At 56.8% G+C, this 26,097-nt stretch overlaps 2 protein-coding genes across 13 annotated transcripts in view; one reads left to right on the top strand and one right to left on the bottom strand.

Moving 5' to 3' along the window:
- Nucleotides 1–10,920, top strand: part of SLC25A25 (solute carrier family 25 member 25) — a gene marked incomplete at its 5' end in the record, with an annotated part of 32,442 nt that extends 21,522 nt beyond the window's left edge. For 2 of the 9 annotated variants that reach the window (XM_081236745.1, XM_081236749.1), the window contains 10 exons: nt 2,793–2,919; nt 3,012–3,099; nt 3,779–3,814; nt 4,076–4,187; nt 5,393–5,551; nt 7,166–7,318; nt 7,660–7,767; nt 7,867–8,034; nt 8,596–8,746; nt 8,858–10,920. In XM_081236745.1, the coding sequence (XP_081092871.1) occupies nt 2,793–2,919; nt 3,012–3,099; nt 3,779–3,814; nt 4,076–4,187; nt 5,393–5,551; nt 7,166–7,318; nt 7,660–7,767; nt 7,867–8,034; nt 8,596–8,746; nt 8,858–9,042 (1,287 nt within the window). In that variant the 3' untranslated portion in view covers nt 9,043–10,920. Of the gene's footprint in view, nt 1–77; nt 487–2,792; nt 2,920–3,011; nt 3,100–3,778; nt 3,815–4,075; nt 4,188–5,392; nt 5,552–7,165; nt 7,319–7,659; nt 8,035–8,595; nt 8,747–8,857 lie in introns of those variants that run through there. The other 7 variants (XM_081236746.1, XM_081236750.1, XM_081236747.1 and 4 more) reach the window with 6 other exon arrangements.
- A 6,060-nt stretch (nt 10,921–16,980) lies between these two features.
- On the bottom strand, nt 16,981–26,045 carry PTGES2 (prostaglandin E synthase 2). 4 transcript variants are annotated; one of them, XM_081236753.1, is made up of 7 exons: nt 25,088–26,044; nt 23,694–23,891; nt 22,949–23,007; nt 22,428–22,577; nt 21,959–22,159; nt 21,512–21,629; nt 16,981–18,023 (listed from the first exon to the last, which is right to left on the bottom strand). In XM_081236753.1, the coding sequence occupies exons 1-7, from the start codon at nt 25,355–25,357 to the stop codon at nt 17,946–17,948; spliced, it is 1,074 nt and encodes a 357-aa protein (XP_081092879.1). In that variant the 5' UTR covers nt 25,358–26,044; the 3' UTR covers nt 16,981–17,945. The 4 variants fall into 4 exon arrangements, with proteins under 4 accessions (XP_081092879.1, XP_081092878.1, XP_081092880.1 ...); XM_081236752.1 differs by lacking the exon at nt 16,981–18,023 and adding an exon at nt 20,374–21,044 and having other exon boundaries at nt 25,088–26,041; XM_081236754.1 differs by lacking the exon at nt 16,981–18,023 and adding an exon at nt 20,374–21,044 and having other exon boundaries at nt 22,428–22,573; nt 25,088–25,393.
- Between the last annotated feature and the right edge of the window lie 52 nt (nt 26,046–26,097).

Below are 26,097 nucleotides of genomic sequence, written 5' to 3'. Positions count from 1 at the left end.
CGGGATTGGCAGCCAGAGGGTGAAGGTTTCTGGGGCAGATCCCAGGGCAGGACAGAATGCTCTGCCTGTCTCCGAAGGGTTAACCGGGGAGCCGGTGACGTCAGTCCTGATCTTTATCCCTCTGCACTCGGGCCACGCAGGCCTCCTTGCCGGGCTCTGTGCTCATTGGCTGTGGGCGGGAGGTACAGTGAGCAGACTTTTTTCAATTAAGTGAAAGGACAGGGTGGAGGCAGCCAATGACAGCGGCGTCTCAGCATACCTTGTGCAAGTGTGCTGGGCCGGGCAGCATTCTCCAGCCTCCACGCCACCCGAAACAGCTCCACCAGCATGCTCTGCCTGTGCCTGTACGTGCCCCTCATCGGGGAGGCCCAGACCGAGTTCCAGTACTTCGAGTCCAAGGGGCTTCCCGCCGAGCTGAAGTCCATCTTCAAACTCAGTGTCTTTATCCCTTCCCAGGAGTTCTCCACCTACCGCCAGTGGAAGCAGGTCTGTACCGCGGAAGGCAGCGGGTGTTTCTTCAGTGTTGGTTGAGTGAATGGATGAGCTGGTAGAGGGTCCGCATACCTCAAAGGTCCCCACCATTTCTAAGCGTGCCAGTTTTTTCCCCAGCTGTCGCGTAACTATAGGCAGCTAAAGGGCTACGTACGTCACGGGAGTGACTGGCTCTCATGTGACTTCCAAGGAAGGCTGGAATTATAGGGAAGGCACTTGTGGGAGATGGAAAGGAATTTTCTTGCGGAGGGCGGGGCTCTAAGCAGTGCAGGGCCGGGAAGTGGGGGCACAGTCTAGCTGCTTTCTCTGAGCTGGGGGACAGGAGGGGAGGGGAGTGGCCCCTCACTGGAGGCCCAGGAGTTGGAACCGTGGCTGCGGAGGCTGTGCCCTGGGTGAAACAAACCCACGGGCAGGGGTGAGGGGACCTTCCTAGGCGTCTCTTTGGAGCAGGAGGCAGCAGAAGTCATTACTATTTTAAATATGGGGAAACAGCTAGAGTCTGAGGGGGTCGCCTGCCTCCTAAAGGGACACCCCAACTTCCCCGTTAATCAGATCCTGTGCTGTCCCCCAGTGCTCACGATGGCAGTGAAGGTCAGATGGTGCGCAGGGGGTGGTGATTTGCATATCCTAGGAAGGAGGCTGGACTGAGGTAGAAGCAACGACTTAGAATATTTTGAAATTAGCTGCATGCGCATGTCCTTGAGTTGTCTGTATCACGGGCACCCACCCAACAAGGCACATGGAGCGCGTTGGTGCCAGAGCAACCCAGATACCAACGAGCTTCGTGCCCGGTGTTCGCCTCCTCTCTAAATGACATGCAGATTTGACTTCCGCTCCTCTCATAAATCTAGGGTGCTAACCTATATGTAATCTGTATTTTGGTGGAGAGCACAAATGTCTGCAGGAAGTTAACATAACTCCAGACAGCTGATAGAACGCGCGCCAGCCTCTGTCTCACATTCCAGCCACACCCTCCCTGCGTTGTTCTTTGGATCATGTTAGGTGACACAGTATCTGGAGAGGACCAGCTAGCCAATGGCCCATCAATTTCCAAACCCGCTGGCTCAGAAGACTTTGAAACCCACATTGGTTTGTGGATAGTGACTGTATTTCTTGCTGAGAGAATTGGGCAACACAGACTATAACCATTTTCCTTAGGAGATTTATGGTCCTAGTTTTGGGGTGTTGCTGGGTTGGAGTGACTCATGCATGTTCCCCACCTTCTTGAGATTAACCTTTAGAATGGCAGCAGACTCTATAGAGAGGTGGCTCTGGAGTCCATCAGGCCTGGCTTGAATCCTGCCCACCACTTCCCTAGCTGTGTGACCTTGGATAAATTACTAAACCTCTGTGACCTTCTGTTTCCTTCTCTGGAAAATGGGGGAAATGATAGTACCCACCTCCTAGGCCTGTTTGTGAGGATTCAGCGGGTTACTAGAGGTAAAGCATTTAGCAGGACCCCGGGCACAAACCAAGTGCTTGTGCTTTTGTGGAAAAGTTCCAGTTGCTGAGCATCCAAAACAGACTGCAGCTGCTGAACAGAGCCCATCTCTAAGGACAGGCGCAGATTTTTGGAACCTCACTGCCAAGGAAAGGGTCTCTTAAAGCTTCCTTGGGTCACTGAACTAGTCCTAGGTGGAGATGCCCTGCTTTTCAGTGCCTGGTTAAGGGAGCTGAGGTTGGTTATAGCATCTGGCTCCCCTGAGATCAGAGACAGGCAGCGCCATCAAGCACAGGCCCCAGAACAGTTCCCACTGCTCTTACCACTTCTCCATCCTCCAGAGTTCTCTCTGGCAGTATTTCTGCCAAGCAGGCATTGGCAGGGGCCAGCTCTGCCCTGTACCTTTACCTTGGTCGCCCCCAATTGTTCTTGGGCTGGTGACACTTTTAGGGATAAAAAGAGCAAGCTGCAGAGTTTCTGATGGAATCTGGAACTCCAGGGCCACCCCACATTTGGGCAGAGAGCATGTGGGGCTGAGGCCTGGCACCAGGGACAGTGCTGCAGGGGAGCCGGGCAGCTGGCCTGGTGGAAGTCCAAGCCCACCGCTGCCGGCCTCTGTCAGAAGGGCTCCTCGTGCAGGCTCTTTTTCCTCTTTGCTCATGAGGGAAACACGGCGGGCTCTTGGCTGGGTTCTGGCCGGCCCTAGGGGATCCAGGTGGTGGCCCTGGGAGTGGAGGAGGGGAAGTGTCTCGGGTCATGGGGTCAACCTCTGTTCATGGTTGAGCAGTTGTTTCCTGGGAACGGGACACCACGAGGGACAGGAAAAGCTGAAGGACAAAACCTTACTTTTGTTTTATAGAAAATTGTACAAGCTGGCGACAAAGACCTCGATGGGCAGCTAGACTTTGAAGAGTTTGTCCATTATCTCCAAGATCATGAGAAGAAACTGAGGCTGGTATTCAAGAGTTTGGACAAGAAGAATGATGGTGAGCATTGCCCCTGGGGGCCAGCGGCGGACCCAGCGGTCCTGGGCCTCTCCGCAGGGCTGGCTCCCGGCTCACGGCCTTTGTTGTTCCAGGACGGATCGACGCGCAGGAGATCATGCAGTCCCTGCGGGACCTGGGAGTCAAGATATCTGAACAGCAGGCGGAAAAAATCCTCAAGAGGTGAGTGCGTAGCCAGCCCCTGCGTTTGGTTTAACAAAAGTGTGACGAAAGAAAGTTTCTTGGACTCACTCCCTCGTGCCGTTCACTGTATTGACCCTGTTTCCGCAAACTTTGGCTTCTGGTGGTTGGAAGGGATGAATAAGTAACCCCTCCCAGAGAGCAGCCGCTCCCCGGGTTCCTGGTCAGCTCCGGTGGTAGAATCACAGATCACCTGGCAGAGTGCCTGAGCGCCAGCCACCTGCTAAGAGAGAAGACTAGTGGGGGATTTCAGTAGGTGAAAGGCCAGCAAGGAACACCCTTCTCTGCCCGGTCGTGTAAGGGCAGGGCTCACGTGGCCGCCCTCCACTGTGGGGAACTTCCTCTTAACACAGCGCTCAGATGTGCTGCCCCAAAAGGCATCCCACAGGCCAGGGGTGGTCCTGGGGACTGGCATCGTTGCTATGCTGGGAACTCACACAGAACAGCCCCAGAGCCACTTCCTGTCCTCCCGAGCCTCCCCAAGTCCCAGGGGCCCAAAGCCGGCTGGTCAGGGACGGCAGCCTCTGGCCCTTGCTCCCGTCCGCGTGGAGGGTGCGTCCTCGTGCTGTGTCGTGGCATGTGCTTGCGTCACTAACCTCCGCTCAGAGCACTTATTTGTGTTGTTTCTCCTCTCTCCTCTGCATCTTTGTCTGTCTGTCAGAATACGAACGGGCCACTTCTGGGGCCCTGTCACCTAGTAAGTATCCGTGTCACTCTCGGGACCGCCTCTCTCCTTGACCTCTGTGCCCGATCAGAACGAGGTTCTCGTGGGCCATTAAATCGCGTTTTTGTGCCAGGTGGGATGTGGAGCCACCTGGCCTTTTCTCCTCCGGGGCAGAGGCACCTTCTGTGGTTTCCTGGTGGCCACGCGCCTGCCCTCGGCTCCCCTAGAGGTGGGAAGTGCGGCTGACAGGGGGGGCCTGTTCACAGCTGGGCGACCCCCGTGTTTGTCTTGCAGCATGGGCAAGGGTGGCACGATGACCGTCGACTGGAACGAGTGGCGGGACTACCACCTCCTGCATCCCGTGGAAAACATCCCTGAGATCATCCTGTACTGGAAGCATTCCACGGTGAGCCCCGTGCTCCCGGGGCCGGAAGGTGGTTGCTCCCTCGTCCGTTCATAGCGTCCCCTTCGCCCAGCATTGGCCCCCATCCTGGTGAGGGTTCCCAGCCCACCTGCCCTTCAGTGGCAGGGCTGTCTACTTCTCTGCCAGCCCTCCACATGCTCCCTCCATCTCCCTCATGCCGGCCAACCTGAACGGCCCGCCCATGCCCCGAACACGGGGCTCCCTCTGCTAGAAACCATGCCCTCCTGTCCCCATGTGCTGCCTGTTCTTCAAGGTCCACTGTAAGCACCCTCGCCCTGAGCCTCCTTGTGCTCCCAAAGCCTCCTGAGGGCGGCTCTGTAGAGATCCAGTAGCAGAGCTGTTCAGTTTCTCCCCTCGGCCACCCCAGCTTTTGTGTCATTTCTCTCTATGGGCAGAGAATGCCTCCCCACTGCTCTTCCACCCCCGGTCAGAAACACACAGGGCCCTGCACCCCCGCTGGTAGTGGCCCCATTGACCCCCTGCCCGCCAGCCCCCTTCATGCACGAGCATCCCCTTCTGCTGGTCCTGGCCTGGTGGCCGTCTTATCCATCCCGGACCGTCGACCCCAGAAGAGGAGGCCACAGGTGCTCCTCCTCCTCTGTCTCCCGAGGTGCCCTCAGGGGACGCCTGGCACCTTCGTTGGGTGAAATTAGGTGGACGCTCCGTGGGTAGGAGCCGCTGCCCCGTGGGTCTGGCCTGCAGCCCCGGGCTTTGAGCAGAGCTGGCTCCGCCTGCCGAGCCGGGAGGCCGCCTGGGGGAGAGGGCGTTACACCGGCAGCACAGCCCTCTCGTGTTTGCAGATGTCTTGCATAATGTTTTGCCAACGTGATCCGGTTGCACATCGGGTTTCAGAAGAATTTTTATCCCTGACTTGATCCTTCCAGTACAGCCAGCCTGGTGATCCTCAGCTGAAGTGCCTTTGTAAGCTGTTCTTGCAGGAGCCCCTGGCAGTGTCCCGAAGGGCTGTCCGCGTGGCTTTCTACCTGCATTCTTCCAGCTGCGCTCTCAGTTCTAACCTGGGCCTCTCCAAGGCCACAGACAGCTCAGAGCTTTGCTGCCTCCACATGGCGAAGGGGTAGGGGGGTCCATTCTAGGCGGCAGAAGGCTGTGGACCTCGCTGTCTGCCGGCAGTTCTGCCACAGGCGTCGGGAGCCTGCTAGATTTATCGTTGTTGGTCTTCCTCACAGATCTTCGATGTGGGTGAGAATCTGACGGTCCCCGACGAGTTCACGGTGGAGGAGAGGCAGACGGGGATGTGGTGGAGACACCTGGTGGCTGGCGGTGGGGCGGGGGCCGTATCGAGAACCTGCACGGCCCCCCTGGACAGACTCAAGGTGCTCATGCAGGTACGCAGGAAAACAGGCCCCAAGCTACCTGGTTTCCACCTTGGGTTTCTTTGGTGGGTTGGTTTCCCCTCCCTTATCTGGGGCCCTGCTTGGGGCTTACACTTTTCTAACCCAGTAAATCAGACTGGAATTATTGCTCAGACAAGGGTGACATTAGATCTTGGCCTAGGTGGCCTTTTGCACATTAGATCCTGGCCTAGGTGGCCTGATCTAATTTTATCTGAGGCCCTTAAGCCAGGAGTCACATTACAGGGCCATCCTGGGGGGCAGATGACCCCAGTGAGAACGGGGGTGTGGCAGGAACCTGTTTCCTTAGGCGCATCTCCCGTAGGCCACCACGTGGGGGATAGTGTGAGCAGATCCTCACCTGGCCTGGACACCATTCCCTTGGCTGAGCACCCAGCTCCACGTCCACAGGGCAGGTTCAGCTCATGCTGATCCCGAGTCAGGAGCAAGGTTGTGAAATCGAGCTGCCAGAGGACACACCGGTGTCTTTTGAACAGTGGCCAGTCACCCCCTTGTCCCCTGACCTGCGTTCTGGCACTTTTTGTGCCAGGAACCCTGCTCGGAAAAGGTGTCATCCTTTCCTTACCCCCTCAGCGCCTCCTGGGCCTGCCTTGGTTTGAGGTCTATGGATGGAAGAATGAGAACTCCCTTCTGGTGCTGAATCAGGGAGGCCAGTGGTTCGGGAAGACGAGCTCTGGGCCTGGGACCCGACCCGGGGTCCCACCGTCCCAGCTGGGTGACCTCAGGCGAGTCACTTCACACCCAGGACTTCTATTCCTCTGGAAACTAAGGGGTTCGAACAAATTGCCGCATCAGTTTGTTTTTCTTAGCCGAATCCTCAGGAATGCTGTAGAGATTAAAAGCTGTCCTTGGGTGAAATGACAAAACGCCAGGGATGTGCTTTAAATTAATGGGGGTGGGAGAGGGGAGCAGGGGGAGGGGGGCATCAGTTGGCTGGTTTGATGATGGTTGAAGCTCATTATGGGTTCCTGGAAGCTCATTATGTAATCCTCTATACTTTTATATATGTTTGAAAATTTTCCATAGTAAAAAGCTCAATTTTTTTTTTTAATTTATTTTTTGGCTGCGTTGGGTCTTCGTTGCTACACGCGGGCTTTCTCTAGTTGCAGTGAGCAGGGGCTACTCTTCGTTGTGGTGCGCGGGCTTCTCACTGCGGTGGCCTCTCTTGTTGCGGAGCCCCTGTTCTAGGCGCGCGGGCTTCAGTAGTTGTAGCACGCAGGCTCAGTAGTTGTGGCTCACGGGCTTAGTTGCTCCGCGGCATGTGGGATCTTCCCGGACCAGGGCTGGAACCCATGTCCCCTGCCTTGGCAGGCAGATTCTTAACCACTGTGCCACCAGGGAAGTCCAAAAAGCTCAACTTTTTAAAAAGTAGTCCTCGTGGAGGTGTTTAGCGTGGGGTTGGCACCAGCAGGTGCACAGCAGAACCTAGTGGGACCTAGAGCAGCCACATTAGACTCTCAGGGTACCGAGCTGGCCTCAGAGTACCACGAGGGCGGAGCCTGCCTGCCGACCTCGATCTTGGCTCTTTGTCAGGCAACGGTGGCCCTGTGGCTGCTGAGCTCCTGACCGCTTGTCCTTCCCCCCCAGGTCCACGCCTCCCGCAGCAACAACATGTGCATCGTGGGTGGCTTCACCCAGATGATTCGAGAAGGAGGGGCCAAATCACTCTGGCGCGGCAATGGCATCAACGTCCTCAAAATTGCCCCCGAGTCGGCCATCAAGTTCATGGCCTATGAACAGGTGAGGACCCAGCTCCCCAAGGAGAGTCACCCATCAGCAGCTGCTTCCTGAGCTTCCTCTGGAATGAGGTCCTTGCCCTGTTGATTCCCTGGAACCTGGAACCAGTCCCTGTACCTGAGGGACAGCAGGGCCAGGTGGGGGGTAGGAAGGCCTGAGCCTGACCCCAGCTCTGCCACCAACCAGTTCCACTGGGGGGGCAGTTCCTTCCATTTCTGGGCAGCATCAAAAGTGCCAGGGACAGCAGGTCTTGGCTAAAGCTGGCAGGCTCCGGGAGGAAGGGCGGGGCAGGAGCAGGTATGCTGGTCTCTGGAGGGTATCAGTCTGTTTGCTCCCTGTTCCAGATCAAGCGTCTCATTGGGAGTGACCAGGAGACTCTGAGGATTCACGAGAGGCTTGTGGCAGGGTCCTTGGCAGGGGCCATTGCCCAGAGCAGCATCTACCCGATGGAGGTGAGGGCCACGTTGGTCCTGGGGCGGGCAGTGCGCGTGGAGGTGAGGGTGCGGAGTGGGCTGGGCTCACACTCCTGTCACTTCCGTTGGGCTCTGCAGGTCCTCAAGACCCGGATGGCCCTGCGCAAAACAGGCCAGTACTCAGGCATGCTGGACTGCGCCAGGAAGATCCTGGCCAGAGAGGGCATGGCCGCCTTCTACAAAGGCTATATTCCCAACATGCTGGGGATCATCCCCTACGCTGGGATAGACCTGGCCGTCTACGAGGTGAGGCCCTAGAGGACTCAGGCCCCTTGAGCAGCAGGAGAGATTCAGAAACCCCCTCCTGGCCATGTGTCACCCCTCCGCCCCGCTTTGTCTCCTTCCAGACTCATCTGTTCATTGCAGGGGTGTCCTGTCACACTGCCTGCCCCTGGCAGCCCCCAGGTCCTGTACCCCCAGGGGCTTGGCAGGCAGATCTACCGAGCACGATGCCCTGGGGGCTCCCTGGGCCCCCAGCAGACTCTGGAGCACAGGAGTCCGGCTCTCGGGGGAGGGAAGGGAGGGGCTGCCTCTGCGGCATCCCTGCTCCCCATCCTATCCAGAAATCCCCAGTGACAGCAGAAACAAAGGTCAGGCAGGCCGGGAGCCCAGCCAGCCCCAGGCCGGCCCAGGCCAAGTGAATCAGGTTACAGTGGCCTCGCGGATCCCATGTGATGGGGCAACGCCTCCTGTGTGGATCCGATAACTGTCCCCTCAGCACCCCCAGTCTCTCACTGCCTCACAAGCCCTTCCTTCCTGGGGCCTGCAGGCCCTTTGGCTCATCCCCGCCCCCCTCTGCCCTTTCAGACACTCAAGAATGCCTGGCTGCAGCGCTATGCAGTGAACAGCGCAGACCCCGGCGTGTTTGTGCTCCTGGCCTGTGGCACCATGTCCAGCACCTGTGGCCAGCTGGCCAGCTACCCACTGGCCCTGGTCAGGACCCGGATGCAGGCCCAAGGTAAGGCTGGTCCTAGGCCAGTCAGTCCCCAGGGGCCCGTCTCCCCGGGCAGGTTGGGATGTAGGGAGGAGCCGGCGAAAGGCCCCTGACGGGCGACCTCGCTCCCTGCAGCCTCCATTGAGGGCGCCCCGGAGGTGACCATGAGCAGCCTCTTCAAGCAGATCCTGCGGACCGAGGGGGCCTTCGGCCTGTACCGGGGGCTGGCCCCCAACTTCATGAAGGTGATTCCGGCTGTGAGCATCAGCTACGTGGTGTACGAGAACCTAAAGATCACCCTGGGCGTGCAGTCGCGGTGACGGGAGGGAGGCCATCCCGCCCGCGGACTCGCTGATCCTGAGCCCGCAGCGCCGGGATGTGTAGCCATCTCATTCTGTGAATGTGCCAACACTAAGCTGACTTAAGCCAAGCTGTGAAAACCCTGGGATGCACCTGCAGGGGTGGGGGCAGAGCCGGCAGGCCCGCTGGGTCTGTCCTGCTGACCCTGGCTGACCCTCGTGTCCATTCCCGGGGAGACCTGTGGGTGTTCCTCAGGGTCCAAGGTTCAGCAGGACACAGGCTCGCGTGCGTGGGGACAGGACATTTCCCGTGCTGCCCGCCGAATAGCTGGGCTGGGAGGCTGGCTTAGTTCTTCCGTCGCGTCCTCGCAGCCAGACCATTGGCGCGGGGGGCCCTCGGGCCTGCTGAGCGTCCTCCCCGGGCCCACCTTGCTTCCTTCCTTGCTGCTGTTTTAAATGGTAGGAGGAGGGCCCGCAGCCCACTCCCCCCGCCACGCTGCTCCTCTCCGCGCAGTCCATGGGGAAGGGTGGTTCTACCTGACCTAAGCCCGACTTCCCAACCGGCAGCGCAGCCACTGGCAGGGAAGAGGGAGGAGTCTGGCTTCTGAGCTGCCCCGCAGACGGGCACCTGGATGCCCGTGTGCATGACGAGGGCGAGGCTGCCTGGCGTCCTGGCGCATGGCTTCATGGGTCCTGGGACCCAGAGGGCCTCTGTTCCCTGCTGCTGGGGGGCTCATGGGGCTCTGAGCGGGCCCCGGCCTCTGGCAGGACTGACACCAGCTCAGAACTAACTCCCTCTCCCTTCCCGCTGGCATGAGGGCAGTGGGCGTTGTGTTGAAAGCAGGAAGGGCAGTTTCTGCCCCGAGTCTGCACGCCCTGGTGAGAGGAGGAAAAGGTGTTCAAGGCCTTAATTATGTATTGTTGCAAAAAGGGTTTTTGTTCAGAAAGACAAGCTGGACAAATGTACAAGTTCTGCTCTTCCAGGGGGAAGACAAAGAGAGCCAATGGCTTGGCTGACCGCGTTAAAGTCTGTTTCTGACGCCCCGGGGATTCGTGTCCAATCCCAACTGGGGCAAAGTGGGACCAGCCTCACATTCCACTGATGCAATGTATCACACTGCTTGGAGCCTATTTATTTTGTATTTATTTGAACAGAGTTATGTCCTACTATTTTTATAGATGTGTTTAATTAATAGCCTGTCATTTTCAAGTTCCTTTTTTATTCATATTTATGTTCCTGGTTGACTGCACCTTCCCAACACCTGTGAGGTGGGGTGGGAAGGGGAAGGAGGGGGCCGTGGGAGTGACCCTTGTCGCTGCTGCACCATGTCCAAAGAAATTCCTTCCGGAACTGGTGACAGAAGAAAGGCAAGAAGGCAGAAGGGCCCTGATCACGGAGAGACAGTCCTTTGGCAGGTCAGGGCGGGGCCAGCACCTAGGAAGCCTTAGGATCTGAGGGTTTGATCAGGGGCCAGGAGGAGTGGGGGAAATCTCAACCCTGTTCAAGATGGAAGTCCAAATCATTTCTTGGACTGGGAGGGATTTCTTTATTCACCCTTTTTGAAAGACAAGGCAGTGAGGTGCCTATCACTGTGAGTTTGGGGTGGGGGCCAGAGGAGAGGGCGGCCGGCTCCCCACCCATACCTGTGAAGCGGGCTCCCTCTGTCCTGGGCCCCCCGCTACCCCTGCTCAGCAATGCTGGTCAGCGTGCAACTGCACAGCCACACTTCCATTCACCGGAACGGCCTGATGAGGACAATTTAAATAGGATGCAAAGATCAATGCAAGATTTATTGTTATATATAAATAGAGTTATAACTGGAATTGGTGACAAAGCAAATTAAGAAAGAATTGGAAGTTGCCATTTAAAACAGCCTTCTAATAAAGTTTCAGAGCTGATGATGGAGCCATGGTTTTCCTGACTTGGGCTTGCGTGGCATGGGGCTGTTTACATGTTAGAATACAAATCCCTTTTTCTCGTGAGAGAACATGAGAAAGCTACCCCTCAGAGTAGCTACCCGCTTTGGGCTTCTGGAGGCACCCCCTCTTTAGAATGGATGTTCATTGGATTTGGGGTGCTCTGACAGGTCTCCAGTGTCCCGGGGGATAGTGAGTCTGGTCCTTCCTCAGCCCTCACCTGATTCAGCCCGTGTCGAGCAGAGCTGATCCCTGTCTCCTGCTTGAAGCACCTCCAGACACCACTGTGCCTCTCTTCAGTTCACTGGCTGCCCCTCCCCAGCCTCAGATTTGGTTCCTGCCCATCCTTCTGACTTAGAGATGCTGGAGGGCCCCCCTGGACATTCTTCATTCGCTTTCTGGGAAAAGGGAATGTGTCTGCAGTTGTACCTCTAGCACCTAAGGCAGTGCCCAGTGCACAGAGTGCTCAATGAAATGTTCATTAAGTAACTAACTCGACACCCCAGTCCCCATCCCCCCACTGACAGCCCTTGGTAACACTAGCTGGTGGGGGACTGTATGAAGCAGCCTGGGGAACGTGCCAGGGGGCCCTGGCATTCAGAGGCTGTAGGGAGACACAGAAGTGTGCCCTTGCATGAAACGCATAATACCACTTGTGCTGGGTTGAACAGTGTCTCCCCAAAATTCTTGTCCACTGGGAAGCTCAGATGTTGCTCGATTTGGAAGTAGGGTTTTTGCAGATGTAATCAAGTCAAGATGGGGTCATCCTGGGTGAGGCTGGGCCCAAGTCCAATGACTGGTGTCTATAAAAGAGGGAAATCTGGACAGGCAAGAGAGCACCACGCAGGGAGAAGGCCACGTGAGGACAGAGGCAGAGGTTGGAGTGATGCATCGACATGTCAAAAAATGCCAAGGATTGGGACTTCCCTGGTGGTCCAGTGGTTAAGACTCCATGCTTCCACTGCAGTGGGTGCGGGTTCGAGCCCTGGTCGGGGAACGAAGATCCCGCAAGCCTCGGGTGCGGCCAAAAAAAAAAAAAAAGGATTGCAGGCAGCCACCTGAAGAGAGGGGAGAGGCAGGAACCATTTCTCCCTCAGACCCTCCAGAAGGAACCAACCCTTGCTGGCACCTGGATTTCTGGCTTGTGGCCTCCTGAACCGTGAGACAATTCATTTCTATTGTTTTCGGCTATCCAAGCTCATGGTGATTTGTTACGGCAGCCGTAGGAAACCAATATGCCACTTGCGTCAGCCTGTTACCAGGGTAACGGGCATAGACCATTTCCCAACCATTGGTTGGGCCTTGTCAAGTTGGTCGTCCCCCACGCCGCCCCCGTCTTGGCTTCTCCTCGGGACCGTGGCCGGGTCCCAGGTTCCCAGGTCCTCAGTTCCTTCCAGCTGGGAGTGGGGCTTCTCCAGCACAGAAGTTAATTTTGGGAGGTGCTCTGAGGTGGGTGACACTTGATGTGTCACCAAGCCAACCTCCCTCCTTTGTTCCTTCATCCCTCCTTCCAGTCTTTAATTGAATGTCACTTTCTTACAGAGGCTGTCGCTGGCCATCCTATTTCCAATGGCAGTCCTGTTCCACCCCGTTTGTTTTTCTCCCTTGCACTTCTCCCCGCTAACTAGAGGGTGGGTGTACTTGCTGGCTTTCTCACTGCTGTTCCCAGTAGGTGCCCGGCACCCACTACATGCTTAATGAATAGTTACTAATCAGATAAAACCCATCCAAATGTTCTATGGTGTGGGAAGCAGAATTAGACCCCCTCCCAAAGACAGCCACGTCCTAATCCCCACCACCTGTGAATTAGGTGGCATGGCAAAGGCTAATTAAGGTCACAGATGGAATTAAGGTTGCGAATCAGCTGACCTTAAAATAGGGAGAGTAGCCTGGATTATCCAGGGGGCCAACGTAGTCACAAGATCCTTCCATGTGGGAGACAGAGGCAGGGAGAGAAGGCGGGGAGACAGGCGAGGACTCAGCCCGAGGTCGCTGGCTTTGAAGATGGAGGAAGGAGCCCCGAGTCAAGGAATGCTGCGGCCTCTAGAAACTGGAAAAGGCAAGGACCAAGTCCTGGAGAGCCTGCGGAAGGAATGCTCCCCTGCTGACAACCCTGATTTTAGCCCAGCGAGACGCATTTCAGACCTCCGTCCTACCTCCAGATGAGCCTGGGAGGGCTGCTGGAAAGTTGAAGTGAGACAGGAAACGGAAATGGCGGGTCCTTAATAGAGAGTTTTATCTCGCAGCTCCCCTGCCCCATCCTGGATTCCAAACTCACAGAGTGATTTCCCCTAAATGCTTTTCATTCCAGTCCCCCCTCCCTCCTTCCCCGGGTGAGGAGGCCTGGGATCCGGCATGGGATGGGGGTGGGGGCAGCTCTCACCATGGGATCTGGCCCATCCCCTTCGTGCTTCCTTTCTGAAGCCAGACCTCATCTCTTAGTCATGGGAGCACCATCGCTGAGTGCCAGCTGGGACTCTGCACACGCAGGGCGCAAGTGCTCCTGCCGCCATGTCCCCATTTTACAGAGGCAGAAACTAAGACTCCAGGAGGGGAAGGGACTTGCCCAGGGCCTCACCGTGAGCAGGTGACGCGGCCTCGAAGGCAGGTCAGAGGACCCCACTCGTGCTGCATGCTTGGGGGTGAAGATGCCATGGGCTCTGCTGGGGCCCCTGCCCCCAGAGCAGGCCCGGCAGCCTGGAACCACGCCATGACCCACCTGCAGGGACCTTCACTGAGGGGCAGGTGCTCCTTGCCTCACCTCAGGTAGGTGACACCTGGCGTCTGGCCGCTCTCCTGGCCAGGCCACAGAGAACCAGGGAAAACTGGGGCAGGCCTGTGCTTCAATCCTGGCACCTGGCAGCGTGATCTTGGGCAAATCTCATGCCTCTCTGAGCCTCAGTTTCCTCACGAGCAAGATGGGCACAATATTTACCTTACAGCTCAGAGCTGGGACTCCTCCGGTTCATACAAAGGGCAAATGTTGGGAATTCCCTGGCGGTCCAGTGGTTAGGACTTCTCACTCTCAATGCTGAGGGCCCGGGTTCGATCCCTGTTCAGGGAACTAAGATCCCACGAGCCACAGCGTCCCCCCACCCCCGAGAAAAGGGCACATGTTGAGCCAGGATTCAAACCAGTTTTGCTGACTCTGAAGCCCTGTTCTCAACCTCAGCTCTGGCCGGGCTGCCCCCAGTCCCCATGTCGCTGGTCTGGGCGGGTTGGAATGTAGGGGAAGGGTGAGAAGAGGAACAGCCTGCCTGCCGGGCCCCTCTGCCCAGGCGTGGACCTTGGTCCCTGCCCTCCAGGGTCAAGAAGCAGGAGCAGACCAGCGAGTCCCAGTTATAGTGGCTGGAGAGGCTGGACGGCGCTGGGTGGGAAGGCCAGAGGGAGGGGAGTGATGCAGGAGTGCAGGAAGGAAACAGGAAGGCCAGAGGCCCACCCCAGCCCACAGGGGCCAGGCAAGCCTAGGCCTCTCCTGCTGTCAGCGTCCCATAACACAGAGGCTGGCGGGGGAGTGGCACAAAGGAATAGTCTCTTCGGGCCATTTGCTATCGCCGCTCAGCACGGTCCCTGTGGCCGAGGACCAAACATTATCTCCCCGTGGCAGTTGTGAAAGTTCCATGAGCTGGCTCCACCCACGCCTGCCAGGGTGGGGGCTCCCTGCTGCACCAAACAGCCCAACCCCTGCCCCTCATTTTAGGGAGGAGGAAACTGACACAGGGCAAGGGACTTGCCCCGGGTCACCTGGCTCCCTGTAGCCGCTTCTCTTCCCTGACTACGCTGGTCTGTACCATTTGTATTAGTGTCCTATGGCTGCTGCTACAAATCATCACAAACGTGGCATCTTAAAACAACACAGGGACTTCCCTGGTGGCGCAGTGGTTAAGAATCCGTCTCCTAATGCAGGGGACATGGGTTCGAGCCCTGGTCCGGGAGGATCCCACGTGCCGCGGAGCAACTAAGTCCGTGTGCCACAGCTACTGAGCCTGCACTCTAGAGCCCACGTGCCGCAACTACTGAAGCCCACGTGCCACAACTACTGAAGCCCACGTGCCACAACTACTGAAACCCACGTGCCTAGAGCCCATGCTCTGCAACGAGAGAAGCCACCGCAATGAGAAGCCACCGCAATGAGAAGCCCGCGCACCACAACAAAGAGTAGCCCCCCGTCGCTGCAACCAGAGAAAGCCCGTGCGTAGCAACGAAGACCCAACACAGCCATAAATAAATAAGTAAGTAAGTAAGTAAATAAATAAATAAATAAAACACAAAAGCACGACCTCCCTGGTAGTCCAGTGGCTAAGACTCCATGCTTCCATTTTAGGGGACACGGGTTCAATCCCTGGTCAGGGAACTAAGATCCCACATGCTGCATGGCACAGCCAAAACACACACACACACACACACACACACACACACACACACACTTATTCCCTTACAGTTCTAGAGGCCAGAAGTCCAAAATCAATCTCACTGAGCCGAAATCAAGGTGTCCCACAGGGCTGGTTCCTTCCAGAAGCTCTCAAGGAGAATTCATTTCCTTGCCTCTTCTGGCTTCTGAGAGGCCGGCTGCTTTCCTTGGCTTTCGACATCTTCCTGGCGTCATTCCAACCTCTCACTTCCGTTCTCACATCTCCTCTTCTTTAGTCAAACCTCCCTCAGCCTCCCTCTTATAAAGAGACTGTGATTACATTTAGGGCTCATCTGGATAATCCAGGAAAACCTCTCCATCTCAATATCATTAATTTAATCACACCCACAGAGTGTCTTTACCACGTAAGGTAACGTTCCCAGGCTCCAGGGATTAGGACCTGGATATATTTGGGGGCCATTATTTAGCCCACACCACACCGTCCCCCCACTACCAGGCCTGTTCCCCATTAGACACTTCTGCCCGTCCACATCCTTCCCATTGGACTGGTTAAAAGAATTAGGGAAGAGTCATCCAGTGGAGCATGGCATACTGTGGAACAGTCATTAGAAATGGTGAGGGAGAACAGTTACTGATCTGGAATGTGATTCAGGAGCTACTGTGTGATCTGAATTTTTATTTTAAAAAATATGTATCTAGAGAGAGAGAAGTAATGTGACATTGTGATTAAGATCATCGACTCTGGAGCCAGGAGATCTGGGTTCAGATCCTGCCTGTGCCATTTACTGTGTGACACCAGGCAATTCACTTAACCTTTCTGATGCCTCAGCTTCCTCATCTGTAAAATGGGAATATATGTACTTACCTCATAGGGATGTTGAAAGGATTAAATGAGGTAATATGTGTAAAGTGCTTCAAATGGTGCTTGCCACAAAATAGGCCCCATTTAACTGTTAGATATAAATACTGTACATAGGGGCTTCCCTGGTGGCGCAGTGGTTGAGAGTCTGCCTGCCAATGCAGGGGACACGGGTTCGAGCCCTGGTCTGGGAAGATCCCACATGCCGCGGAGCAACTGGGCCCGTGAGCCACAATTACTGAGCCTGCGCGTCTGGAGCCTGTGCTCCGCAACAAGAGAGGCCGCGATAGTGAGAGGCCCGCGCATGGCGATGAAGAGTGGCCCCCGATTGCCACAACTAGAGAAAGCCCTTGCGCAGAAACAAAGACCCAACACAGCCATAAATAAATAAATAAAATATAAAAAAATACAATAAAAAATAAATACATAAAATGTTATATATATAAATATAAAATATTTTATGTGTATATATATATATATATATATATACACACACACACACATACACACTATATGCAGACTACATAAAAAATAACTAGAAGGCTATTCTCCAAAAAAAAAAAAATTTTTTTTTTGGCTGCGCCGCCGCGCAGCTTGTGGGATCTTAGTTCCCCGACCAGGGATCGAACCTGTGCCCCCTCCATTGAGAGCGTGGCGTCTTAACCACTGGACTGCCAGGGAAGTCCCAAAACTTTTTAAATTTTTGATATTTAAATTTTTAAATCTCAGTGATGGGTCTGTGAATAATTGGTATCATCTTTTTGCTTATCCGCAAGCTCTATTTACGCACAATGAACAATTACTTGCATAATCAAAATGAACATTTTAAATTTAATAATCTAACAAAAAAAGTGAACCAGAATCCGAATCCTTAAAGCCCCTGCTGCGGCTTGCTCTCCCGAGGGAGCCCGCCCTGACTCCCAGGGAGGAGGGATCTCGCCATTCTCACGACTCTCTTCCCTTCTTACTTCCTGGAGCACTTGGCCGTGAACTCCAGGAGCCCAGCAGGGAACAGCAGGGAGTGTGTTCTGGGAAGACAGCAGACCCCACCGGCTGCAGGAACCACCCCTCACACACCAACAATGCACATCGACTGTGTGCAACCTTCCCATCCCTGAGTTCAACACCCCCATGAAGGGTAACTGACCTCCGAGAGTTTGCCCATGGATGGGCAAGGATGGGGCTTGCCCAAGGTCACAGCAAACAATTGCAGAGTTCCCACCTCAGGCCTTCTGCTGCTACCAATGCCCACAGGCACAAGCCATGACCTAAGCATTACCAAGATGCGGCAAGGGTTCCTAGCTTGCGGCCTTTTCCCCTGAAAGGTGTGACTTTTCCTACCTACCCATCTTCAGCACTTTGCATGCTAAACCCATTTTACAGATGAGCAAATAGAGTCCCTGGAAAATGAAGATGGCCCGAAGGTGCGATCCCAGAATTGGCCACAAGGTGGCAGCACCAGGTCTTGTTGCCGTCCCCTACAGGGCTTTTGCATCCTCTACCGCCCTCTGCTGGTTGTCGGAAAAGGTAACTGAGGCAAGGTTGTCACCTCTGGGGGAAATACTCCATGACAGAAGCAGGACTCAGTGCCCCGTGGTGGCCTTGCGTTGACTGGCCATTCTCCAGCCCGTCACAGGGAATGGGTCTAGTTAGCACAGTCCTTTTCATCAAGGTGACTTTTCATCAAGGTGACCATTTAGTGGAGGTGGGTGAAGAGGGTGTGGGCAGGCTCCTCTCTGCCTGCCACAGCCCCAGGGATAAAGCCCCAGTCAGGAGTCAGGCCCCTATCCCCGGCATGGCTCTGCCAACAACCATATCCTCCTCTGAGAAATGCAAAGACAGAAGAAAACATCTCTGTGAAAACAAGGAGAGGGGTGGTGATGAGTAGCTGGGGTCTGGCCTGCCCCTGGTGCCTCCTTAGCCAGACCAGGCCTCAAGAGGAAGCCGAGGCTGGGAGACACGATCACTGGATTTAGCAGCAGCACAAAGGGCAGGGAGCACAGGGTGGGGCTGTGGGATGTGAGACCCTCCCCGGGCCACGGGGCCATGGACTGAAGGTGGACGCCTCATCCCAAGCAGGTCACATCAAATGCTCCCTTTGGGGAATTTGGGATTGAGACAGAGAAAGGCAAGTCAGCCTCCTTGAGCAGCTGGAAAAGCACCAAGTAACCCCGGGGGGTGACAAGGAAAAGGCTGTCTGTGAAGAGCAGGCAAAGTGGGGAGGGGGGCAGGGATGCAGCCCCGAGGCGCTCTTGGCCTAGTTCCTGCCCTGCTGAGGGAGACTCTGGAGTCCACAGGCCATCACAGGTCCCTGGAGCAAAGGCGCCTTGGGACTTAAAGGCTGATCAGTGAAGAGGGAACTGCATCCTGGACACAGTGGTGACTCGGGAGACCTCAACACCTGTTGGCCCCATGGAGGCAGCTTCCACGGCTCCTCATCCCACAGACTGGTGTGGCCTCAGGCCTCAGCTTCTCTCATTCCTCCCAGAGGAAGGAGCACTCTGCAGCCATGAAGACCCAGCCAGTGTGACACGGTGACAAGGACAGATGCTTGCCATGGGAACAAAAACAAGCAGGTGGCAGACAGCCCTGCAGAAGCTGAGGCCACTGCTCCCAAAATGACACTGTCTGCCTCCAGAGTGCTTGTTGCTTCTACCTTATTTGAATGTTTGCTAATACAAAAACCATGAATTTTTTTTTTTTTTTTTTGGCCACGCCGTGCAACTTGTGAGATCTTAGTTCCCCGACCAGGAATCGAACCCGTGCCCCCTGCATTAGGAGCACGGAGTCTTAACCGCTGGACTGCCAGGGAAGTCCCCAAAGACCATGAATTGTTTTTATGTTTTAAAAAAACTAACAGGGCTTCCCTGGTGGTGCAGTGGTTAAGAATCCGCCTGCCAATGCAGGGGACACGGGTTCAAGCCCTGGTCCGGGAAGATCCCACATGCCGCGGAGCAACTAAGCCCGTGCGCCACAACTACTGAGACCACGTGCCACAACTACTGAAGCCCGCGTGCCTAGAGCCCGTGCTCCGCAACAAGAGAAGCCACTGCAATGAGAAGCCCGCGCACTGCAACGAAGAGTAACCCCCGCTCACCGCAACTAGAGAAAGCCTGTGCGCAGCAACAAAAGACCCAACGCAGCCTAAATAAATAAATAAATAAATAAATAATAAAATAAATAAATCTATTTAAAAAAAAAAAAAAAGAATCCGCCTGCCAATGCAGGGGACACGGGTTTGAGCCCTGGTACGGGAAGATCCCACATGCCGTGGAACAACTAAGCCCGTACGCCACAACTACTGAGCCTGCGCTCTAGAGCCCACGAGCCACAACTACTGAGCCCGCGTGCCACAACTACTGAACCCCGTGGGTCTAGAGTCCATGCTCTGCAACAAGAGAAGCCACCGCAATGAGAAGCCTGCGCATCACAACGAAGAGTGGTCCCCGCTCGCCGCAACTAGAGAAAAGCTCGCGCACAGCAACGAAGACCCAACGCAGCCAAAAATAAAGATAAAATAAATTTTAAAAAAAATTAACAAAGAAAAAATTTAAACTCTCCTGAGAGGCTCTGAGGGTTGCCCAGTCACTGTACAATAGGGAGGGCCCGGGAGGTAGAATTCAGCTCACTGGCTGCCTGTTGGGCCTCTGCAGGGCCACCTCGGCAGACCAGTGTGCCCCTCATCTGCTGAAACTAGGGGAACAGGGACCCCACAGCCTTGCCTCGTTCCCAGAGCTGCTTCTCTCTATAGACCCCTGTCCCAGCGTCCCCCCCCACCACCACCGTGAAGTGCCAGGCCTGGGATTTGAAGCCCTGGGTAGCTGTGTGCTGCCAGAGGGGCCCCTAGAAGGCACTGTGTCCTCTGGACCCTCGTCTCCTGGTCTCCAGAGCAGGACTGGAACAACCCCGGCCCCTGCTGCGCCAGGCACCCTGCTGCACACTTGACCTGTAACCTGTCATCAAGCCCTCACAACTTCCCCTTGAAGTGGGGACCACCATTGTGCCCATCTGACAGATGAGGAGACTCGGGCCGAGAGGGGTGCCCCTGCCCCACAGTCAGTGGGGAGAACTGGACCTGCACCCTGGGCTATCTCTGCACCTCCCTGCTGCACATCCCATGGCCGTGTCCCAGGGGTTATGGGACACAAAGCCCACTGAGCCTTTCACTCAGGTCTGACACTTAGTAAGCACTGGACAAACGGTATTTACTGGCTGCGGACCTCCACTATGGTGCCGCCACGCGGGGAGCAGAAAACCTTTTCTTTATTGTGAACATGACACACAGTCCTGGGGACACCTGGGAAGAGCAGGAACCAGGGGGAGCCAGGGATGGGGCCTCCCCAAACCGGACGGTCCCTACTTCCCTTGCCCAGGGCAGGAGCCCAACCTGATTCCCACCCATGGGCCGTAAACAGGGCAGCCTTGAGAGCCCCAGAGAAGGCTAAAGAGCAGGGAGGCCCGGGAGGGGGTCCAGCTGGTGAGGGGAGGTAGCCTTCCATGCCCCGGGGGGCGGGGGTACATTTGTGAATGGAAACTGAGCCTGGGCTTTGTCCCCCAGCGCCCCAGGGCTCCAGGAGATGTCCAGTGTTAGAAGCAAGGGGGCAGTTAGGGTGGGGTGGGCAAGAGGTCGAATGATCCTGTCCCCTGCTGCACTGTTATCACAGAATCAGCAGGTGCTGGCCCAGCGGCCCTGGTCCCCCACAGCCGGTGTCTTCCATTGTTCCCTCCCTCCTCCCGGCAGGGATGCTCAGTTCACTGGGGGGCCTCAGCGATGGCCTTCTCCACCCGCAGGTACCAGGGCTGGATGTGAGTGTGACGCATCAGGTCGTCGAAGGCCTCCAGACCCTCCATCACACGCAGCACACCGTACACTGCCTGGGGGAGGGGGGGCAGGTACAGAGGGGGTGTCCACGCCTGCCCCGCTCTCTGCCCGCTGTGTGCCCTGGGCCCATGACCTCCCCTTTCTGGGAGCCCCATGACCCACTAACGGGCCAATTTTGCACGCAGGGCTTTGAATGAAGTGTGTGGTTTGGCTGTAGGATTCGGGAAGAGGGGACCCCACCACTCGCTCCAAGACCAGAGCCTTGCAATCAATATATTCTACCCTGGCTGTAGGACTGCTTCAAGGATTGGCATTGAAGTCAGGCCAACAAGACACTGTCCCAGGAATTTTGCTGGGCAGAAGCCTGGAGCACTGGTTTTCCTTAAGCCCTTGACAACCGGTGGAGGCAGATGCCTCTGGGATGGAGGAGCTGTGAGATGAAGGTATTGCCTGCCTGGGTCTCCCCCACCCCAAGGACAGACCCTTTGGTCTGTGCACCTTCTGACACCACCACACTCACCAGATCAGCCAGGTTCGGCTTCTGGCCCCCCATGAAGGGCCGGTCTTTGCCCACAGCTGCCACCCACTTGTTGGCAGCCTCGTAGAGATCCTCACGCACGTCATCCTGGAGGTGGTGCCTAGGTAGGAATGGGGGAAGTCCATCAAGGGAACTCCGAAACCTGGCACAGGTCGGGAGAGTGAGAAGGCCCGGGGGCCAAGGCTACTTCGGGGGATGGAGCGGGACAAGAGACCCAACCATGGAGAGGGAAACAGAAGAAGATACAAGGCAGGGACCCAGCTCTGGACTCCCAGGCCAGCCCTGCTTCCCCTGGGTTGGGGGAGGCAATCAGGGGTTCTGGGTTTGAGTCTCAGCTTGGCTAATGCTGGGGACTTGGGGATGGCAGGCCCCCAGGTGCATGCACCCATGAGCGCATGCGCGCACACGCACACCCGTGTGCACTGTCACCTGCTCTTGAGCCGCTTGCTGATGAGGTACATGGCGGCCGCGCCCATGTACTTGGCCAGGGCGCCCTCCACGGTCCCGAAATTGCCCTCCTTGACAATGTAGTCAAAGGAGGCCAAGGCTTCGGTCGGCGTGCGGTACACGTTGGGGGAGATGAGGTGCACCAGCCAGTCGTCTGCCCACTGCCGCCACTTCATCTCCTCCCTGCGGGCAAGGGGGGACAGAAGGCGGGCCAGGTGGGCTCCCTGAGCCAGGGCCCGGGAGGCGGGGGAGCAGATGCACTATCTACACAGCCCAGCGTACGGACAGGAGCAGGAGGTCCTCAAGGAGAGGCAGTCACGCCCGGGGCTCAGCCCCAGCCCTCGTGGTCTCCCATGCTGCTCCCCGCTCACGGCATCTCGCGCAGCCTGGTTCCCTCTGTGGGAGACCGGCCCCTCCCCACATCCCCAGGGCTGGCCCCGGCCCCACTCACGTCCTGGCCTCCTTCCCACCATACATCCGCTGGGCCTCCTTCTCATCCAGCATGAGCCAGTACTTGTTGCAGAATTCGGTCACCTCCTTGCCCTGGTCGTTCACAGCCTTCATGGGTGGATAGTAGGTGATGATGTCTTCGAGGGGCTGCCTTTGGGAGATATCCAGAGCCTCACCCTGACTCCCTCTTCCTCCAGGAGACTAAGCCCTCACCTCCTCGGGATGAATATCTACCCCAGCCTGATCCAGCCCCAGGACTGACCCACAAAAGCTTTCCCACCCTCTTGTGGGTGACACAGGAGGTCCTGCAGCAAGAGGGACTTGGGGCAGATACCAGAAGCACTTCCCCAACAGAGGGAGATGCGCGGAAGAAGGGCGAGTCTCAGACTGATGCCCGTGGCCCATTCTGGAAATCTAAGCAGCAGCTCCACCCCACTCCCATGCAGGAATCTAGGGGAGGCCTCCCTGAGATAGGAGACGGGATGAGATGCAGTGCTAGCCTGGGCCTCAGGGGCTCCTTACCCTGACACCAGGTAGGTCTTGAGGGCACTGATGATGACAGAGGAGTCGTTCAGTTGTCGCTGGAGAAGAGGATGGTTTAGATCAAGATTGTGGGGGGCGGGGGGGTACTGGTTGACTGGCTGCTGGCAGGATCACCAGGGGCTCCTAATCCTGACACCCAAGCACTCTGCAGAAGCTGGTCGGGTGGAACCTGGGCATTGTCTGTCTGTCCCTGGAGGTTCACCCCTAAAATCGATGGCCACTGAGCTTTCCCTTCCCCCAGGACCACTCCCCGCCCTCAGGGAAGCCTGTCCTGAGTAAGGGAGACCCAAGTGTGGCTAATGGGGAGAAGAATGTGGGGAGGACCCAGGATCTGAGCCCTGCCCACTCACCCGCTTGGCCTCCTGGGCACTGAGGGGCCGGGAAGACTCAGAAGCTACGTACTAGGAACCAAGCCCTACACCCTGGAGAGTATGGTTCTCTGTTGATTAATGAAGCAAACCCAGAGGGGCTAAGTGACTGGCCCCAAGTCACACAGCCAGTGAGAGCCAGTGAGCCCCACCTTGAACCCAGACCGCCCTGACTTCAGAACCCATGTTGTTAAGCTCTGTGGTCCTCTGTCTCCCTTGGACTCACGGGTTCATAATCCTCAGCCGAGGCCCGGAGAGCCCAAGTTCCTTCCAGGGCTGCAGAGCAGGGCCCAACTCAGGGGTATTCCAGGACAAGCCTGGACAATGGGGCAGGGGGGGAGCTCCCCAAGGCTCACCAAGCTGTCTCCTTCCTGGGCCAACAGGATGGGCACCTTCCTGTAGGAGGAGAACTTGATCTCGGCCCTGCGCACAGGGTTCACCTCCACCACCTGGTAGGGCAGGGCGTGGAAGTCGAGGAAGGCACGGACCTTGCTGCAGAAGGGACACGTTTTGTACTGGTACAGAGTCAGCTGCAGGCGGCTGGACAGGGAGAGCTGGATGAGGAGCAGAGGGGGGCGCTTCTGAGGCCTGGTGCCCAGGCCCCGCCCCCAGGTCCAGGCCCCACCCCCAAGCAAAAGTTTCCCAGGAGAGTTTTCTAGGATGATCTGAGAACGTCAGGAGAAATGGGGGATGGGTGACAGGGAGAAAGGGAGGTGAAGGGAGGTGCGGAGCAGGCTCCTGCAGTGGACAGCCAAGCGCCCATCCAGTGGGCTCCCCAGGTAGAAAGTCTGTTCTGTGTAGGAGGAATCTTCTCATCTCTGTCCAACGCTAAACAGACATCTCTCCTCTCCTTTCTGTCCCAAGGGAACTTCAGACACCGCCAGGTGTGCCTCCCCGGATGCAACTGTTTCAACTTGGGAGCGCCCACCCCGACCCCTTCAAGGAGTGTGAGGGCAGAGCCCAGTGTTTCCGAGCCGGGTCTACCTCAAATCTACAAGAGGGGAGCGTTATATCTGGGCCATTGGCCTGCACAGGGCAGGAGAGCCTCACGTGAGCTTGCAGCATATTCATGTTTGAAAGCCACAGCTGCAGCACCGCTCCCCCATTGTTCAGAGATGAGAGACCGAGGCTGGGCCATGGAGGTGGGCGGGCAGGGAGACACAGAATTCCACTCCCCATCTACCGTTCCTGTTCCCATGGGTTCAGGAAAGGGGCGCCTGTGGGTGTGGGTGTGGGTGTGTGCGTGGGGGGGGTGCTGGTGCTGTGTACAAAGCATCGCAAGGGCAGCTGGGCCACCGCCCGGCTTGGGGGACATACCCTTGTTCCTCCGTGTCTCAGGGCCTGGAATCTAAGGGTTATCAGTTCCGTAAAAATACTAATAACAGTACTAATAAATACACAACCTCGGGATTTGGAGACAGTGGGAGGGACGCGATAAAATGTTTGTAAAGCCACCCACTGTACAAGAGGCTTTCCCTTTTCAGTGATCTCCAAATCTTTCCATCAAAAAGTCTTAGAACACGTTAGAAAAACGACTTTGAAACAACGAGAATTCTAGTCAGCAGGCATCAGTAGCGCCCCATTTCACAGATGAGGAAGCTGAGGGCTCGAGGGCTTAAAACCAAGTCACTGGTCCAAGGTCAAGAGCGGACGGAGGAGGCGATTCCTGACACCGCCGGTTCCCAGTAGTCCCGAAGTTCGGCGCTGACCCGAGCGCCCCTACCCAAGGCTTGGTCCGACCCGGGCTTACCTGCGCGGCTGAGAAGTCGGCACGGAGGTTCTGGGCGCGCAGGTGCCACCGTGCAGTGTGGTACAGCCCCAGGGCTCCTCCCAGGGCCAGCGCCGCCGCCCCCAGGAGCCGTGGGCCCCCCGTGCGTGTGGTGGCACCGGGGCCTGGGCCTCCCGCCGCCCCGGTTAAGCCGGCCCGGCTCTGCGCGGGGAATCCCAGCGCGGGGCGACCGCCCAGCTTCCAGGTCAGAGCGCGCCCGCTGGGCCACAGCGCCCGCACAGCGTGGGCCATGTTTGCTCCGCCGGCGCAGCGGGAGGGCGCGAGAAACAAAGATGGCCCGGGCTTAGGCTCCTCTTAAAGGAGCAGGTCTCCGGCGCCCCGCAGGTTGCCAGGGGTGACAGTGATGCCGAGTGGGGAGGGCCAGCTCTCGTAGGACTGCGCGTGAATACTCGGAGCCCAGTTCCACACATCCGTCAGAGCCGAAGAAACACACCTAGGGATGTCTGCTAAATGCCCCGGCTTCTAAAGTGTAGATGTAACTGGTCTCGGTGGTGACCCGGAGACGAACGCAGGAACTCGGCCACGTAGCTCGCCATGTGGCCGTCAGCGTCATCCGTAATACGCACCCAATCGAAAGAGAGTGAACCCTTCATACTATCAGGGAAAGCGTCACGGCATCGTGTCCATGAGAGCCGCAGAAACCGCCCAGCCCGACCCACAGTAGGTGGGCGTCCTCGAATCGGGCTTTTTCTGCCCTCCCGCACCGCTGCACCGTTTCTTCTGTGGCCCGAACCATAAAATTTTCCATACACACAGGTGGGGGGCCTTAGAAACCACGTGTCTCAGATTTATTTCGCCCACCCGAAGGCGCCGAGTCGCCGACCCGCAGGTCCCCAGCGGCAGGATAGGGTGGAATGGGGATTCCAAGCCCTCCCGCCCCTCTGTCGGGCTCCTTCGCCCAAACTGAGGGCCCGAGGCTCAACTACCTAGGCTTCTCGGCGGGCAGCCCCGGGATGGCCCCTCCCGGCGGC

The sequence above is a fragment of the Mesoplodon bidens genome, assembly GCF_964165515.1.
Source record: "Mesoplodon bidens genome assembly, chromosome: 6".
Taxonomy (NCBI): Eukaryota; Metazoa; Chordata; class Mammalia; order Artiodactyla; family Ziphiidae; genus Mesoplodon; species Mesoplodon bidens.
Note: the sequence above shows the minus strand (reverse complement) of the source record. Positions and strands in the feature narration are given on the sequence as shown.

Coding starts and splice junctions, on each gene's coding strand:
- PTGES2 (XM_081236751.1), bottom strand. CDS start 25,357: ATGGCCCACGCTGTGCGGGCGCTGTGGCCCAGCGGGCGCGCTCTGACC. Junction 22,578..22,948: donor AAGACCTACCTGGTGTCAGG/GTAAGGAGCCCC, acceptor TATCTCCCAAAG/GCAGCCCCTCGAAGACATCA. Junction 22,160..22,427: donor GGTGGGAAGGAGGCCAGGAC/GTGAGTGGGGCC, acceptor CCTTGCCCGCAG/GGAGGAGATGAAGTGGCGGC.